The 18,465-nt window shown below is 38.3% G+C and overlaps 1 protein-coding gene across 1 annotated transcript in view; it reads right to left on the reverse strand.

Annotated features, from left to right (window-relative positions):
* Positions 1–1,416: 1,416 nt before the first annotated feature.
* ylpm1 (YLP motif containing 1) overlaps positions 1,417–18,465 on the reverse strand; it is a 37,482-nt gene continuing 20,433 nt past the window's right edge. The window contains exons 10-21 of the mRNA XM_061929309.1: positions 15,550–15,737; positions 15,309–15,457; positions 15,174–15,236; positions 14,967–15,086; positions 14,303–14,479; positions 14,144–14,227; positions 13,986–14,069; positions 13,785–13,859; positions 4,934–4,985; positions 3,199–3,326; positions 1,889–2,074; positions 1,417–1,628 (exon numbers count right to left, since the gene is read on the reverse strand). Coding sequence (XP_061785293.1) covers positions 1,928–2,074; positions 3,199–3,326; positions 4,934–4,985; positions 13,785–13,859; positions 13,986–14,069; positions 14,144–14,227; positions 14,303–14,479; positions 14,967–15,086; positions 15,174–15,236; positions 15,309–15,457; positions 15,550–15,737 — 1,267 coding nt within the window. The 3' untranslated portion in view covers positions 1,417–1,628; positions 1,889–1,927. The remainder of the gene's footprint in view (positions 1,629–1,888; positions 2,075–3,198; positions 3,327–4,933; positions 4,986–13,784; positions 13,860–13,985; positions 14,070–14,143; positions 14,228–14,302; positions 14,480–14,966; positions 15,087–15,173; positions 15,237–15,308; positions 15,458–15,549; positions 15,738–18,465) is intronic.

Genomic DNA, 18,465 nt, shown 5'->3' on the forward strand with positions numbered 1-18,465 from the left:
ACAACTGCTCCGACAAGCTGTACAGCAGGGCTTCTTAACCTTTTTGACTTCGGGGCCCACTCTAATATTAACACTGAATTCCTAATTTTACTCTTGGTTTTAATCGTATTCAATAATTACATCTAACCGACATACAGTTTAACAACCTTGTCAAATGTTATGAAACCATGTGTTGATCACAAAAATGATTTATTTAGCACATAAACTTAAGGCTTAGGGTAGGCTGATAACAAAAACGAGTACTAATCAAATATGCTGCATAAGGAGGCACTAATAAAAAACTGATGGAAATTATGTAGTGATTAAGTAAACAAACTAAATAATAACAGATGTTTACCTGTCAATAAAATTCAAGTTCAAAAGACACAGCTTCACCACTTCAGTCATCATGTTTGAGCTTCTCTATGACTTGAGCTCCAGACTTCTTCTGTTTTGAGATTGTGATTACTGCCACAAGTGGTGGGAAAGTGTATTACAACTGAGTACCGCTGCAGCCCATGAGGACCACCGCTGAGAAACCAATATTGTTTGGCGGCTCTCGGGTGCTCACCGCCCAAAAATGGGCCCCGGGCTTATGCTTAAGAAACACTGCTGTACACTATAATAGTATTTACAACATTGTTCCTTAAGATAATAAATCAGTTGTTGAAATGTGAGGTACTGTACAGTACATTTTGAAAAAAACAAAACCGAAAAAAAGTGAAATGTACTCACTTTTTGTAAAACATGGTCAAATTACACAGAAAACAATGGTTCATAAGTAAAGCAAGTGTACAGAAAACCAAAGAATAAAGACTAGTTCCCCATTTTCTTTTTGTGTGACTACCCTTTCACATCATCTGTATCACTTTAAGGTTTTAGGTGATGTCACAAAGTTCAACAAGTCACTTGCGGACCACCAGTAAAGCCCACTTTGGGGAAACACTGCTCTATAACAACATGCTACTACATTCAAGTGACCAGCATCTTCACAACTTTGAGATGGAAAAGGTTCCTTAAAGATTTCACATTGAAAGACCTTGAAATAGAATTCCCGAAATCAAACTATGAAATGGGATAAAATATATCCATGGGATTCGAATAGTCACAACAATTATACATGTATACCATCTAACAGCCTTTGGAGGGCATTTCTATTGTTACTGCTCAAACATAGAAACTATGTAGTTACGTAAAGCATGAGTTGCGTCAAAGTACAGCTATTACATCCAAATATTAATCCATTTTTTTTAAACCCATGACATCAGGACATTGGATTAATATAAGGACATGACCATTTGGAATTGTCAAGAAAATGGCAACATAACCAGTTTTGTATTGGCAAACACCACATGGATGTAAGCAAAGCTATCAGAAAATATTCACATTCATTCATGTGTATTAATAAGTGATACTGTAGTTAACACTATGGCATGATCATGCAAAATAACTCCACATTTATTCAAAGTGTGTGAAATTTTATTGTTTTCTTACAGTCTATATGGGTCAAGAAACAACAATACAGATGAACGTATAAAATCATGACAAAAAATTAATAGACCAGAAGTAGACTTAAAAATAATTTGCAATCCTCATCAATGAAAATAAAGACTTGACTGACCGAGTCTTATTTTTCATATTCTGGACACCTGCAGAAGAAAAAGAAACAATGTTGATACATTTATACCTCATACATTGATGAGCTACAATAAATCTGTTCTTATTTACTTTAATATGAAAAATGTCCTGATGTTATTAGCACATCACATTCTGTAACATTATTTTATCACACCCACTATAGAAGACAATGAAATTACTTTTAATAAAGTCAAGGCAATTTTCCAGTTTGCAAATGAACAAGATGGCAGTTATCTAAAAAACCCTAGCATTAAAATAGAGACATACATACCTTCAAACAAAACAAAAACAAGTGGTTAAGATGATCTTCTTAGAAATACTTTGTACGGTTGAGCGCTTTCTGTGCAAGCACGCCACTGTCGTCTGTAATTTTGTCCCAGTCCGTTTGGCCCACCACAAAGCCGATAGCACGTTTTCGATCGGCGTCCTTTTGCTCTTCTAGGTCAGCCCATCGCACCTGAGCAACAAATAAAAGGGTGACCAGGATTTGGCCTCATGAGCAGGAAATTGATGGATATTTACTCAATTACAGTACCAAACATATTTAAGGGGTATGGAATTGTGCTTTCGTGGGTGTATTTGTGAAAATGCATTTTGAAAGAATGTTAAAAAATAAATATTGCAATATACAACTTAAAATGTTAAATATAATAAGTCAATACATAATAAATATAAATTTTATCACTTTTCTACATAAACTTAAGCTTTTTTGATGCTATTCCTGCTTTTATGCTCTCTATTGCAACAGATGCTAGTATCGGACTAGAACTGTAGTAAATAAACATTTTGTCGACTCTTGTAAAGTTGTCTTGGTATTTGTGGTGTTTTAGCATAATCTCACATTGATTTGTCCTGGATTTTCGTCTTTTATGTCATCGGTCCATTCATATTCACCACAATGTTTACAAACGCTGCCCTCCATGGCGGCTCCACAACCAGGTCCTGACCCAGGTTGTGACGTCGGCTTCCGTCACGCATTAACTTGTTTGTTCTGCAGCCACAAATTGTTGCACTAATCCATCTCACACAAATATCTCTGCTTTGATTTCTTAATCTCCGCTGCTAGCTAAACTTCCCTGTAACATACTGCGCCGTATGTACAGCTCACAGGCTGGTTGTGCTCGATACATTATGACCGGGCTGCACTGGTACTTTAATGTACGTTAAGAACGGTACTCTCAGAAATCAAAACATTTTGAAGCGAGACTGAAGTTTATGCATTTGCTTTAAAATAAACACGTTAAAATATTTTTAACACCTTATATGGTTGTATCTTAAGACTTTTTACAAAATTTGAATATAATTTAAAACATGTTAAGGCCTTAAATTAAAATTATTTGATTTTAGACTTTTTAAGACCCTGCGAATACCCTGGTTGAAGTAAACGTGGAGGTGTGGCATTTACTTTTAAATGGACAATGCACCAGGCAATTAATAGCAGAAGAGCGACTATTAAAGAGCGAAGACCAATAGTTGAAGAAATACAGTCAGCTGAATACATTTAAGCAATGCTTTAGTAGAACAATGCTAATTTGTATGTAATCAATTCAGAAGAATTGTGGCATAGCAGTGTCAATTTACCCTTTTCTTTCCTGGCTGAGACTTGCGGGTGGCGTAGTCATCTGGCAGCTGAAGATAGTCCCCCATGCCTGCCATGTGCTCGCTTCCACGCTTCCTCTTCCCGCTGCCCCTCAGACCATCCAGCTTGTCTGTATAAATATGATTATTGCTAATCAGTCCACTTGTCGATACATTACAACATTTATACAACTACACATCAGTTCTCTGGTGGACAACTGTCTGTTCTGAGTTGTACCAATTAAACTTGCCCATTCACTCTACTGGTAAGCGGGGCTGCTTATGCCCCCAAATATTGGTTATGTTTTTGGGCTGTATACAAAGGGGAAAATAAGTATTTGATCCCTTATTACTTTTGTAAGTTTACCCCCTTAAAGTTAAACAGTCCAGGATTCTAATGGCAGGTTTGTCGAGTGAAGCATCTCCAAAGCAGAATGTTTCCACTTCTATGTTTGACAATAGGAATGTTGTTAATTTCTCTGCCTCCAAACATGGCGAGTCAAGCTGATGCCATAGAGCAGTGGTCCCCAACCACCGGTCCAGGGACGCACTGGCTACCGGGCCGCAGAGAAACATTAAATAATTTATTCACGACTGCAATTTCTCAGACTTAACTTTTGTCTGTCCCACTAGACACACCAATAAGCTTGTTTATAGATGTACAATAAAACCCCTCATAGGAAGTTGCCCTTTGTTATAACTTTTGTGACATGATACCATGAACATTAATGAACATATAAAATATAAATGTGACAGATTGTAGCCAAATTCTGATTTCCATCTGCAGTGCCCAGCAGGTTGATGGAACCTGCTGGGGATCTCATTGCAAAGAAACAAGCCCAAGGCTCCCACTAATTCAGCGTTATAGTGAGTTGTATTTTTCATGCACTTATTTTTGCTGTATTCATCTGGCACAAGTGAATAGCCTGGAAGTAATGCCTACATTAAACTGGTCTGTGGTGCAAAAAAGGTTGGGGACCACTGCCATAGAGCACAATTTTGGTCACATGTCGTGAACATATGAAACCATTCACATCATTTACACCCCCAACCCTAGTCTGGGTCATTCAGTTGTTCATTGACAGGCCTGGACAAGTCTTATTGAGCAGGATCTTAATCCATTGCAGCAAAGTGTGTTTCTGATGTTTTTCTTGGTTACTGGTGGTGCCAAATACCTTTTTTCGATAGGGCATCTTTTTGTTTGTGCAGGTCCCTCACTTTTCTCAGAATCATCCCTACCCTACAAAGGGAAATCTTGCATGGACCTCCATAGTGAGGGCGATTGACAGTTATAAAGTATTTGTTTGACTTGGGAATTTATATTGGTCTCTTTTTAACCAAGCTTCTTCCGCTCAAGTGTTGTGTCGGTCTACAATCTTGTTCTTAGGGTGCTTTGTGAGGTCTTTGGTCTTGTCCATGTTGATGGAAAGGCTTGGATGGAAGTAACTGTAACAGGTGTCCTTTACCCATGCAATGAGTTGAGCTTTGATGTATTTCTCGAAAGGAATAGGACTAGTTTGTGTGCTTCATGGGTCAAAATCGGTCTGTTAGGTTAGTAATGTTTGCACGTTAGTACGGGATCAAATACTTATTTTTCCCACTGCATTGAACACAATAGTACATATATTACATATAGTACAAGATGTTTATCGTCATAAATGGATCTGCTAATGCTGACAGTGAATAGTACTTGTGCAAATAAACAATGAAGTCATAAACCATGAAAGAACCAACCTACCGAGTTTTGCCTCTGATGTGTCCATCTCCCATTTGCTTTTTGGAATGTAGCCCTAAATCATGTAAAAAGACACTGCAGAAGTTAATTGAGGGGAAATGGTGGGATATGAGGAAGACAGCAGAGCAATTGGCAGCAAAATGGAAAAGACTGGTTCAAGAAGTGTAATAAAAGACAAGTTATAATAGAAAGAAAGGCTCTACAAAGCAGTTGTTAACATGCAAACATATACTGTACTCTTTTTAGGTTGAGTGTAACAAATGTGCTAGAAATCAAAAATTTAAATCCATGACCATCTTTTTCTTCATCACAAAGGTCATAAATATATATACATACTTATATGTATATACATAGGTGTGATTGGCACAGAACAAAAACACACCTAACGCAACGCGTTATTAGTCACTCTCATTCATTATCTTACGTAAAAGTGTTTCCCACAGGTCGGCAAATTAACTGGCATTAGTGGAGTCCTGGAGGGGGCGCGTGAATGTGATGCCATTGTGTAATATTTAATAAAAAAAGATAAATAAATGTAATTGATATATTTAAAAACAAATTTTGTGTTTTTGTTAATGTTAATAATGTTCGTATGAACATTTAATATTTTTCTCATTACATGATGACTTGAACTATCCATTTTTTTCGGCGCCATAAAAAAAACAGCGGTGTGCCGCAGCTGGCCCAAGCGCCATCAATTGAACAGCAGCACTTGACCTAATCATCGCAGGGTGAAACATGTCTATTAAAATGACAAAATATAATCAAATAACATTATTAGGAGTACAGGTTTTACTCAAGTGAAAGTCCTTCAATGCTCAATTACATTTCCTCATTCTCTGGACTTATACACAAGCAAAGATTTAGTGGGTGCACAAATTCATATGGGGAGCACACCACATGGGGAAAAAGTGTCTCCAAACTTTCTTTAGCACAATGGTTAATATTGGTCCTGTTAGTGGGACCCCAGGGAGACAAGCAAAAAGGGTGTGTTGTGCAAGCGTCCACACATGCGCCGTTTAATAACAGCGGTGCAGTCTTTAATGCACACTGAGGACTTGTATAGCACTTTTCTACCTTAAAGGTACTCAAAGCGCTATGACACTATTTGAAGCAAAGTGACCGGCTGCTGTTGCTCCTCTGCTACCGCCGTTGTGAAAGTGCTTGATTTGATATGCAGCGTAGCCTATATTTTAAAAGGTTAATATTGCTGATGATTATGGCACCCTAAATCACAACACTACCGTTATTCACCTCACTGTCAGGGAAAATATGTCGCACACATTTGACTTGCCTTGATTAGTACAAATTAAATACCGTATTTTTCGGATTATAAGTCGCAGTTTTTTTTCATAGTTTGGCCATGGGTGCGACATATACTCCGGAGCGACTTATGTGTGAAATTATTAACACATTACCGTAAAATATCAAATAATATTATTTATCTCATTCGCGTAAGAGACGAAGCAAATGGCAGCAATCGTCACACACACGTCATTCGCGTAAGAGACGAAGCAAATGGCAGCAATCGTCACTCACACGTCAACCAATAAGAATTTGGCGGGGGCGGGTCATGGCAGAAGTGCATTGTGGGTCATAGAATGCTAACTGCTATATGCTACTGCCGTAGCTATTAAAATTGATCACATCAACATTGGCGGTAACTTATAAAAACTGAGAAGGGCTGAACTAAAATGGCACCGAAAAGGAAATCATATACTGCAGATTACAAGCTGGACGTAGTGAAATATGCAGCAGAGAACGGCAATCGAGCAGCAGAAAGAAAGGAAACGGCGCATACCAGAGGCGACACCGGGGAGGAAGATTTCATCGGATTTAGCGATCGGGAGTGACAGATTGTTTGGTAAACGTATAGCATGTTCTATATGTTATAGTTATTTGAATGACTCTTGCCATGATGTGTTGCGTTAACATACCAGGCACGTTCTCAGTTGGTTATTTGCGCGTCATATGGCGTACACTTATTCAGCCTGTTGTTCACTATTTTTATTTTATTTTAAATTGCCTTTCAAATGTCTATTCTTGGTGTTGGATTTTATCAAATAAATTTCCCCCAAAAATGCGACTTATACTCCAGTGCGACGTATATATGTTTTTTTCCTTCTTTATTGTGCATTTTCGGCCGGTGCGACGTATACTCCGGAGCGACTTATAGTCCGAAAAATACGGTACTGTAGAGTTGACTAATGTTGACTAAAAAGCAAAGCTGACTTGGACACCGCGTGTGTGGATTTTTTGAGGCTCCTTCTCCCCCAAACAGACAAAGATAATATTGTACACTCCATTAATTGTGTTCCCAGTGTGGAACAAACATGGCCAGGTGCTAAACCCGAACAATCTTCCATTTGTGGAGGCGAGCCACGAGGACAAAAAAAAAAAACACGCACGCACCTTATCGAGGCCAGCAAAGTTATACAATTCATTTTCATCAATTGTTCAACAACGTTCCCCCATCAAAAAAATTCTCCATTGATTTAAACGATTCAAAAGGAATGACCATTTTGGTCTGACAAAATGAAAATCCGAAAAAAACTGACAAATCACACCCTTGTATATAATATTTATTTCAAGTATTTTGCTTTCATTTGACTTTGTTTTCCGAAGTAAATGCAATGTATATGGGATCCATTTCAGGGAAATTGTTTAAGGATATTTTATGTTTTAGTGAAACAAACAACAGATATATTCAATAAACAATGCATGCACCATTAACCATGTAAAAAGTCAAATAGTCATCGTTGACCAAGTTTCACACCTGTGCTAACTGGTTTGCAGACTCTGGTTTTGAGGACAAAATACAGACTAGACACCAAGAGGGTTCATGCAAATACAAAGGCGGAACAAGTGCACAGTCAATTGATAAACAAATAAAAATAACAGGAAACTTAAATTGAGTACCTTTATGATTATGTACACAGCCTATGGAGGGCAGAACTTTCTGCCAAAATGAACATTATATTTAATTAATATAAATTAATATAATTGCAGACGATTACAAAGCAAAATGCCCAAAATAGAATTACGGTAAAGCGTGAAGAACATATTGAGTGACATTTGGTAACTAGGACACATTTCCATGAGCAACATATTCATTGCTAAAGAAATCTTCAATAATTTTTGGTAAAACATTCCGTAGATCAATAATTACCAATATGTACCGTGGGTTTCAAGGTCTCACAAGGCCCTAAAAATGTTTTTTTCTTTTTTTTTAGATTAAACATAGTGTTACGGTAACTTTTATTTTTAAAGTATTTGCTGGGTTGCATGTAACATCGGATGTAAGCACTTGGGGTGGCGAACAAGTATATTCGCAGCAGTAAGTGAAAGCAAAGTGAAGTAAAAATGCTGCATAAATGCGCTATTTTTGTCTGTGGAAACTGTACTGATTATTTTTATAGGTTGGTAACTTATTGATTCACGTAAAATCAATTGGTACAATATAAAATACTTTTGTTACATGTGATGTCACGCCGGGTTGCAGACTTGGAGGCGGCCTAAACAGGTGTATTCATAGTGGACTGCATAGTGGTAAAGTTGCAATTTTCAATGTAAACAGCAAGCCAGATAGAAAGTGCTCACTTTTCAAAATGTGCTGGCTGGATGCTAATTTATATTGGATATGTCATATTGCATGCAACTGGTTAACATTAGAGATTTTACTTGTTGAATTTAACACCTCCAAATTTGGTAATCAAAACAACAAAGCTACGCGTTACAATCAAACAGCTGGTGTGTAATAAGTACAATACTTAAAGACTGGGACATTCAAGTAAATGGCAAATACTACTTCCTGGCTACAGCAGGACACCTAGGACATACTAAAATAAATGCATACTTTGTGATATCACAGTATATCTACTCAAAAAAGAGAAACTTTTCAGTTTTGGTCGCCTTATTTACATCCTGACACTTTCAATGTGTTGGTTTAATCTCATTGCTCTGCAAAACTGCCTTCTGTGTAGTGCTCCGTAGTCTACGTAATACTGTCATCTAATTTCTAGGAATTGCGACTGCATGCAAAGTCTACTGTATAGTACTTACAAATGAGACTCAGAACTGTAAGAAAATCAGATATAAATAAACAGCACAGTTATCAGTCTACTGTAAAATATTGAATAAAAAAAGATTTTATCATGAAACAATGAACAGTTATTATCACATGAACAAATACCAAATTACTTTCAATTGGTACTGTTCAGTACTGGTATCGATTCCCAGTTATCAGAATTCGTACCGTATCGGATTAAATGTGAAAGGTGACTATCCCTAATCTTGATACTGCTGGACAACAGGAAAGCAATTTAAAAATGCAACTAAACTTTCAGAAAAAAAACATTAACTTCACACGATTAATGCAGCTGCAGGCGGCGAATTATGACAGCAAAATATTTGGGTGGCAACAGAAGAGCAACTACAAAAACTAATTTGATATATTTGATGTTATGAACAAATTGCTTGACAACACCAATAAACAACGATCGGATTACTCAATGCCATCAAATACCTACTTACCTATGCACGATTTAAGTACAATTTTGTTTTTCATGGCTTATGAAAATAAATAATGTGCCTTTTTCTGTAGGCGGCCAGATAGTTGGAAAAGTCCACTTAGGGGATGTTGACTCTAAAATATTATGAAAAGTCTTTCTTCTTAAGACTGTACAGCTCCAATCTATCACATTCAGCTATTTCCTGATGATATCTGGCTTTTATAGTTGACTCTAACCCTTTATAATACTGCTGCTAAATAAATGGGAGCTTTTGAATAGTTTGCCCACCAAGCAAATGCGAAAGTGAATAGAGGGCACGTGGTTGCAACCCAGCAATATGTATGTTACTATTGTTTTGTGTGCAAGGACACAGTGGAACAAACAATACATTTTAGTAACTTGACTGTAATGTTTGAAACGTGAAGCATTTTAAGAAGCAAAGCACCACATGCTTTGTTCTTTGCATTTAAGAGCAAATAGTAAACAAAAAAATACCCCATTATGTCATCTTTGAAATTCTACCAAAATACAGGAAGTATTAAACGACTATCAACAAAGTCCTAAAAAGGAACATTATGTCATGTTTCCAGTGATAAAAACCATACAACAAAATGTTACAATTTTATTATATATATATATATATATATATATATATATATATATATATTAGAGATGCGTGGTTTGCGGGCACAACCGCGGAGTCCGCGGATCGGGCGGATGAAATTTAAAAAAATTAGATTTTATCCGCGGGTCGAGTCGGATCGGGTCGGGCGGTTGAAATAAAAAAAATTAGATTTTAAATAGATTCAGGCGGGTGGCAGTTAAACCAATTCGGAAATATATATACATAGTTAAATGTTGTTACCCACATACGAAAAACGAGCAGGCACCTGCAGCATATGCCACAACAGAAGAAAAAAAAAAAAAAGAGATGGACACTTTTACGGAGCGGAGAAGGCCCCCGACGCCTCGCCGGGGTCCGGGACCGAGGCCCCTTCCCCCGAGAGGGCCCCACCGGGAGCCGTAGCTGAGGCGATCCGCGAGAAGGGCCCGACGCACGTCCAGGGTCACCACCGCGCCCACCGCACCGACACCCCACCTCGTCCGCCTTCGCCGCGGCCGGCGTCACGCGCAGCAGGTAAGCAGCTTACCTGCCCGCCACCCCTGTGGCCGGGGGCTCGTAACAGGGGTCACTCCGCGCGCTGCGCCCGCGCAGCTTACCTGCCCGCCACCCCTGTTGCCGGGGGCGCGTAACAGGGGTCACTCCGCGCGCAGTGCGCTCACGAAAGGGGTGGGGCTCACCCTGGTTGATATAGACAGCAGCTGGACGGTGGCCATGGACGTCGGAACCCGCTAAGGAGTGTGTAACAACCCACCTGCCGAATCAACTAGCCCTGAAAATGGATGGCGCTGGAGCGTTGGGCCCATACCCGGCCGTCGCCGGCAGCGAGACGCGCTTGGAGGTGCGCTCAGCGCGGCTCCCATATGATTGCGCACTGGTGTGCGTCTGGGTCGTGACAGCGTGGCACGCGAATGTCTGTACTGCATTGGATCAGTCTCCTTTCTTTAACAGGCAAAAGCTTTATAACCTCACTAATGCCTTGCATCGTCTATATTAGATATATAACAACGGGCGGGTGCGGTTCTGATCAAATGTTAGATCGGGTGGATTGCGGATGGTTGACGACTTTCTGATGCGGTTGCGGATGAAATAATTGCCTATCCGCGCATCTCTAATATATATATAGTGCATGGGACACTGCCCGTTTTTATGAGTGGGGGTCTGGAGGGATTTTTGAACGTAAGGTATCTGTACTAAATTGTTCAGAATTCAATGTACATCCTAAAAGACATGCAAAATACATTTGAAAAGGTCCTCAAGGGCCCCAGTATTTGTTAATTCCTTTGAGCTCAAATAGGTTCATTTTGAAAATGGGTTTATATTTTGTGTTCAAAAAAGTTTGTTGGGTATAACAAAATGAATATCACCAATCTTTTGTTGACACACAGGCAAAAAAATTATTTGGTACAAATGTGAAACATCTGCCTCAAAGGCAGCAAATTGAAAATTGTATGAAACTTGTTTCATAATTTAAAAGTCAAACATTAAAAACAATATTAAAGATAAGTCATAGCAATGTCTTGTGCTGCACCAATCACTATCAAACTGAAACACTGAACACAAATAAAATGGTTGCATACAAACAATCGCTATTAGCTACAGTTTAACTACAAATTATTAGATGAGCTTTCCGCATGTTAATTGGGAAAATAGTGCTGTCCACACAGCAGCTAAGTGTTATATTTCCCAATTGACAAAATTAGGCAAAGGTTACATATATTCTACATATTTCCAAAAAATGTTTTTTGTATCCAAACAATTGTGCATCTGTTAAAAAGAAGAGGGTAATGACAGTTAACAGCTAGACTGATCAACAGACATCCCTTTTATGGTTCAAAGTGTATACGGTAATCCAAAAAATTATAAAAGCTTTCTTGCATTGTTCAGAATGTATGGAATTTAGGGCTGCACGATTTTGGCCAAAAATAACATTCCCTTTTTTTTGCTCTGAAAACTTGATTTTCGATTAGGATTTCTTGGTAAAACTACAAAAGACAAAAAAGTGGGGGCTGCTGATAGCATCATGTTATTTGTAATGAGACAGGCTAATAAAAGGCTAAAGAAATGTTATACATACATTTAAAGACTAAATCTTTGTGTTTTTATTCATTGTTTGCATCAACATGTCAGCCTTTTCTCATTACGTTATGTCCTTTGCTCTATTTTTCACTTTTGGATGGTTTCTTGTTTATTTCTTCAATGTGCTATACAGGCCAATAAAAAAGCTGTTTTCCACAAATGTTTCCTGTACCACACTTCGCCTTCCTGGTGAAATATGTATGTTGATCCATATGCAAAATTGTTGATCAAATACAATTATTCAATTACATTTTAACATATCTGAAAATGAGTAGAAAGAAGCACATCTTATTTTCAATCCTACGTCTTCTCCATGCCTTTTGACCGAGATAGTACATAACTTTTACATGTTCAAATTAACTTTATTTCCTGTGTGAACGTAAGGAAGGTGTTGGATAATAATGAATAAGTAATACATTATTAGCAGTAGTCAATGAATGCTTTGTATAAATATTGTACAATCTGTCATAATCTGTTACTATTGTAGTTCTTAGCAATTAGAAAAGTGGTTGGTCCTGGAGGTTTTCTGTGTGTTGGTACATGCAGAGTAACTATATTACCCAGAAGTCTTAGCGGTAGAGTGGAACCATAAATGTAAACAAAAGTACTGGCGCAGATAGGAGCAAGTGCGAATATCCTGCAAAATTGTAAACAAAGAGTTCCTGTGTTGCTGAAAGCTGCTGTTCCTGCATTATTGAAACATGCAGCAAACATGACATTCTACACTTTGCACGTAATTTTATGTTCGCCGTAGAGAAGGATCTTCACTTGCGCAGCAAATACTGTGTCTTTCATGACTGCTTGTTGTATTTGATTACTGAATAAATGTGCAGCGCAAAGACACACTCCTCCTTCTCACTTTTATTGCACACCTCTCCTCGCTAAATAATGTCAAAGTTGCAAGTTTGGCACACAGAACCCTTCCCCTGCATCTTATTCTCTGGCAAAACAGATGTGTTGTGAAGCAGATTCATGATCTGCCACTCTCCTATTTAATTGGTTTATGAACATGGGCGAACTCAAAAGCACCAAATATATATTTGTGTGTTTATTTGTGGGCAACAATAAATGGGAAATACTGACGTGTGTGGGGAGCTCCATATGTCTATGCAGACTGGAGTAGAGAGCACTCTCGCAGGAAGGAGGAGCTTCGCTTGGAGGTGCAAGACATGATAGGGAGGAACTTCGATTTAACAAATTTTTTTTTAACATCGTCCTAATTAATTAATTAGATTGCGGATTAAAAACAAATAATCGTGCAGCCCTAACAGAAATGTGTAAACAAACCACCTCAACGAGCTTCAGTGTATACCACAAGCAGAAAATCTACAGCAATATTTCATAGTCAGGCTGCATTTCCATCATCTGTACAATAATTCCCTGTTAATTGGTTAATACTTTTGGTTGTCCCCGGAATAAAATACAAATGACTACATTCTAACAGCAGAGTATCTTGGAAGGTTTCTGTTATTGTGTCACTCTATTCCAATAACCACACCCAATAATTGTATTATTGGCATGATCAAAAAAACATTGGAATTAAAAACCTGATAGATTAATAAAATAATGTTATTAATTATGAACAAAGAGTGGTGAATAATTCTATTAACTACAAGAATGTAAAAAGCGCATAATTTCCTACCAGGTCACCCTCTTCTTCCTCCTCTCTCTTAGCTTCTTTTGGCTCATCCTCAGGATTAAAGTCCTCCATTTCCACCTAGTAACAAAGGCTTTTTATATTAGTTTGAGCAATTAGAAAGAACCCATGTTACCAATTATCCTCCAATTTAATTTCAACATTTCTATTATAGGCACACTAATAAATCCAAAAGGGAGAATTTACCTCCTCTATAGCAGCATCCTGTAGCAGGGATCGGACATCCAAGCGGACCATGTGACGTGGCGTGGACTCCCAGTTGTTGGATATCTGCATAGAGGACACGACAACCAGACTTAGCCTTTAAATTTTTATTGTTATAAAAGCAACCTAACTTTACAGACCTTGGTTATGTCCTTAAGTGAGCGTCCGTGGGCATTTCTCTTTGCACATGTGTGGGTGTCAGCAGTTATTTCAGCAATATAAACCTTTGACAAAACAAAAATATCAACAGACACATAATACTGTGACATGATTTGCGGCAGCATGTACAAACAACACACCTCAAAACCTTTTGTTTTAGCAGCGCTCCAGAACTGATCAAAATGGTTAACCCTGTCATTAATAGTATCTATTATGATGAAAGGGAAAAAGCCGTCATCCAGAGTTTTCTTGAAAGTCTTTAGCATGTTGCTTCGGTAGGTATCCTCCATTTCCGGCTCATACTCGTACTCGAGGACCTGAAAACAAGATAGCGTTTTTTGTTACAATTGTAACTCACTGTACTGACCTGAATGTGGGAAGACCGTATATAAAAAATGGAATATTTGATTCCTCATATTTTGTTGCCATTATTTCTTAACTGCTTGATAGTTAGACTGTTCATTGATGACCACCATCTTAAAACTGGCAACATAACGCCTGTTATTTGCTCACTTTGGTTTGGGTGTGTGTGATAGAATATAATTTCATTTGAATAAGGACGATACAGTGCAACATAGTTTCAAAACAATTAAGGAACAAATAAAGCTGATTTGCTAAAGAAAAAGAAAAAATGTTCTTCACCTGCTGGTTTGCAAGCACTGTATTAACTTGCTAGAGGTTAAACATAGGACAACCCATGATTTACAAAATCAGAGTCATATTTGGTTTTACAGTATTTATCGGTCATGCTGTTGGGGACAATATACTGGATTTGCATGTGTATAACGAATAAGTGACACTCACCTTTCTTTTGACCCTCCTCCCCGTGTCTGGGTCTTTCTCGACTTTTTCAACCTCGCTCATGAAATAGTCGTCTAAAACCAGAACTCTCGGTGGGGCGCCGCCACAGTCCACCTCCTTGTCCTTTGCATTGCAGACAAGGGTGAAGTAGATTTATTCCTTTCATTTAAGTATTCAGGTATTTCTGTGTCCTAAAGTGATACCACTAACCCGTATGAGCTTTGCGACATGGCTCTTTCCGCTGCCAGGAAGCCCTCTCATAATGATGACAATCTGTCATGACAAAGATGTCAAATGAGCACTAAAATGAAGTGATTCAACACCAAACAAAGCAAGAGTAAATACCCTCTCTGGCCTGGATTTCCTTCCAGGTTGTTTAAGAATATCATCCACGTTCTTAATTTCAGGCTTCTTTTCGACTTGTGGCGGTGGTTGAGGTGGGGGTGCAAGTGGTGCTGTTGGGGGCCCTCTATCCTCTGGGTAACCTCTTCTGTCTATTGAGGGATGGATAGTAATGAGTTTTTGGAATGAAGCAAACAATTAAATAAAAAAAATTAAGGAGTAAAATATCTATTTGCAAACATACCGAATGGTGAAGAACCATGGTTATAGCGTTCAGGCCCACAGTCGAGGGTAGAGCGCTCATAGGGAGGTCTATCATAACTGGGCCTGCCAAAAGGGTCTTCTCGATCACGGCTTCCACTTCTGTCTCTCTCGTGAAAGTCACGGTCTCGCTCTCTGTATCCTGGACGAAGATGTGGTGCCAGTGGAGATCTACATGGAAGACAAAGACAAATAGCATTCATTGCCTCAGTCTGGCACAAAGGGCTGGGCAATTATATTAGAGTTCGGCAACATGGGTTTATCAGGGTTGATACCGATTAGTAGTAGTCAAGGAGGCTGATAACCAACATTTGGAGTTTATATTCATTTGCAGCAAAAATCAGCTAAACCTGAATAGTATATGTCAGTAAACAGCTTGACAAGGCCTTAAGTTAGTTTTATTTTTACATTTTTTGGAAAACGTCGGACCAGTAGCAACATGTTTTATTCGTCGCTAATGTGGTAAATTTAGCACCAAACAACTTCAGGGGATTTCACAAACACCTTTATTGTGTGTGTCTAAGAGGAGCATCAACATTTGCATTTCAAAATATAGGAAATCTCTTGGGAAAATTGGTAAAAATATGCTTTTTTGCTACATTATAACTCGCCAGCTACTCAATTTTATAGCAGTTTATAGATTTAATACATTGTAAGGTTTATTTGTGAGGATCCCTGAAATATTGGTTGGTTTAAGTTTATTTTGAACATGTACAGTCCCTGATAAAAGTTGTGTCGCTGGTGTACAAGTTGACCTCAAATGCCCCTCAAATATATGTTTAGTAACTTTTTTTTAAATTTTTTTTACGAGAAATGGCTAATCTTATTCCCAACAGCTTTTGAAATAGTTTTCTGGTGCTAAAACAAAACTGCTGAAAAGCATTCTAACGTTCACAGCTTCACCGAGTCAGTTTTTGCAAGGACAAAAGTCTTGTCACCTTGTCATATGATGCACCCAATCTTAGATTACAGCCTCACCTGTGATCACTCATTGATCAATCAACCAATGGGCGTGTAAAAAAAGAACCCCAGCACACCATACCTTCACAGCAACTGACAATATGGCTAAGACTCACCCTGAGACCAAAGCATTGATTATCAAAAGGCTGAAGACCAGATCCACTGCTAAGGTGGCAGACACCTTCAATGTGTTTCAATGTCAATTGCAAAAAATAAGAAAAATATTTGAAGACAACTGCTTGGGAGGACTGTTTGTTGGCTCGAAAATTTCAAAGCCAGACCCCTTTCCACTGCAGCAGAGCTCCACTAGGCCTGGTCAAGTCTCCGTGTCAACTCAAACAGTTTGTAGAATTCTGTCTTGAAATGGCCTCCATGGTCGAATCAGTGCCCGCAAACCAGCAATTAACAAAAGGCAATTTTAAAAATGTGTGGCATTTGCCAAAGCCCACAGCCTGCTAAAAGGATGGACGCTGGAAAAGTGCCAGAAGGTGAATTTCGCAGGTTACTCAAAAGTGGAATCGGAACTGGGAAAATCTTATCAATTCCCATCCCTATACGGGACTGTAAAATATTTTGCAGTGTTATTTTATAATGTTTTTCTTATTTGTTTTACGGTTATATCAGGGTTTCCCCTCAATATAATTGAATGTGGCACGACGCCACAGCATTTGTATTACCGCCACACATTGAAAATAAGGGCATTTATTTGTACTTGAAAACTAATTAAAATATAATGTAGCCCCCAGAAAAAAAATCACAAAGTCTGGCGCTATTTTTAAGTTTTATTACCAATCTTATGATAAACAACGGCACAATTCCAACAGGTTTTTACCTCCCATGAAAACATTATCATCTCCTTGAGTCTTCGCTTCCCCGCCGGACACACAACAACGCTTCCTCATTCTCCGCAAATCACCTTTCAGGCACGGACGGTGTGTTTGTAAACATGGGAAAAACTGATACCAAATCCAAACCACACGGACATAAAACATTAAGATTAGTTGGTCTTTACAGTATGAATTGAAAATCCAAACCACAAGAACATAAAACATTAACATTAGTTGGTCTTTACAGTATGAATTGATATATCCATCCATCCATTTTCTACCGCTTGTCCCTTTCGGGGTCGCGGGGGGTGCTGGAGCCTATCTAAGCTGCATTCGGGCGGAAGGCGGGGTACACCCTGGACAAGTCGTATATATAGCCTATTTTTGTGCACTATTTACAAGTGATGTACCGAAAACTTGACCACCCAAAAAAATACTTTGATCATCAAAAACAACGCTACCGAAACCGAATGTAAACAAAACGCACGCCATTGTCTGGAGCGTTGTCAGCATGTCTGCGATGTGTATGTGATTTTTATACATATTGCAGATATACCCGCGGACAGCCATGTACAAAATGTGCAAATATTAAGCGTAAGAGGACAGTGGCAGCTTTTAAGAAGAGAAAGTCCAACGAGAGAAACAGCGTGAAACAAGTGTGACGTCATGCTTGCTTTAGCCTTTTTTGTCAGGGACACCAAGGGACAGAAGTAGAGTCTCTAAACACGAGTATATTCTATAATAACACCAGAAGAAGATGCTAGATGTATTTTTTAGCTGTTTTATTTTTTTTTTAAAGTCAATAAAAGTCTGTAAACACTTGAAAAAAATCTCAACAAAGTATCTAATACAACAAGCGGTACCAATTGAAAATATGGCATAACGACAAAAAAAATATATGTTAATACTAAATAATAAAAACAGATTTGTTTTTACATTTTTTTTAGCCTTTTTAAAGAAAACCATATCGTCATAGCAAATTACTCAATGATGTCATAGTGCCCATAATCACAACCCCACCACCACAGGTATTTTGGCAGTTTAGGGGAGACCCTGAATAATGTAAAATATTTTTCCATGTTCATCTTATTTCATTTGCTGTTATATAGGTT

The sequence above is a fragment of the Nerophis lumbriciformis genome, linkage group LG34 (assembly GCF_033978685.3).
Source record: "Nerophis lumbriciformis linkage group LG34, RoL_Nlum_v2.1, whole genome shotgun sequence".
Taxonomy (NCBI): Eukaryota; Metazoa; Chordata; class Actinopteri; order Syngnathiformes; family Syngnathidae; genus Nerophis; species Nerophis lumbriciformis.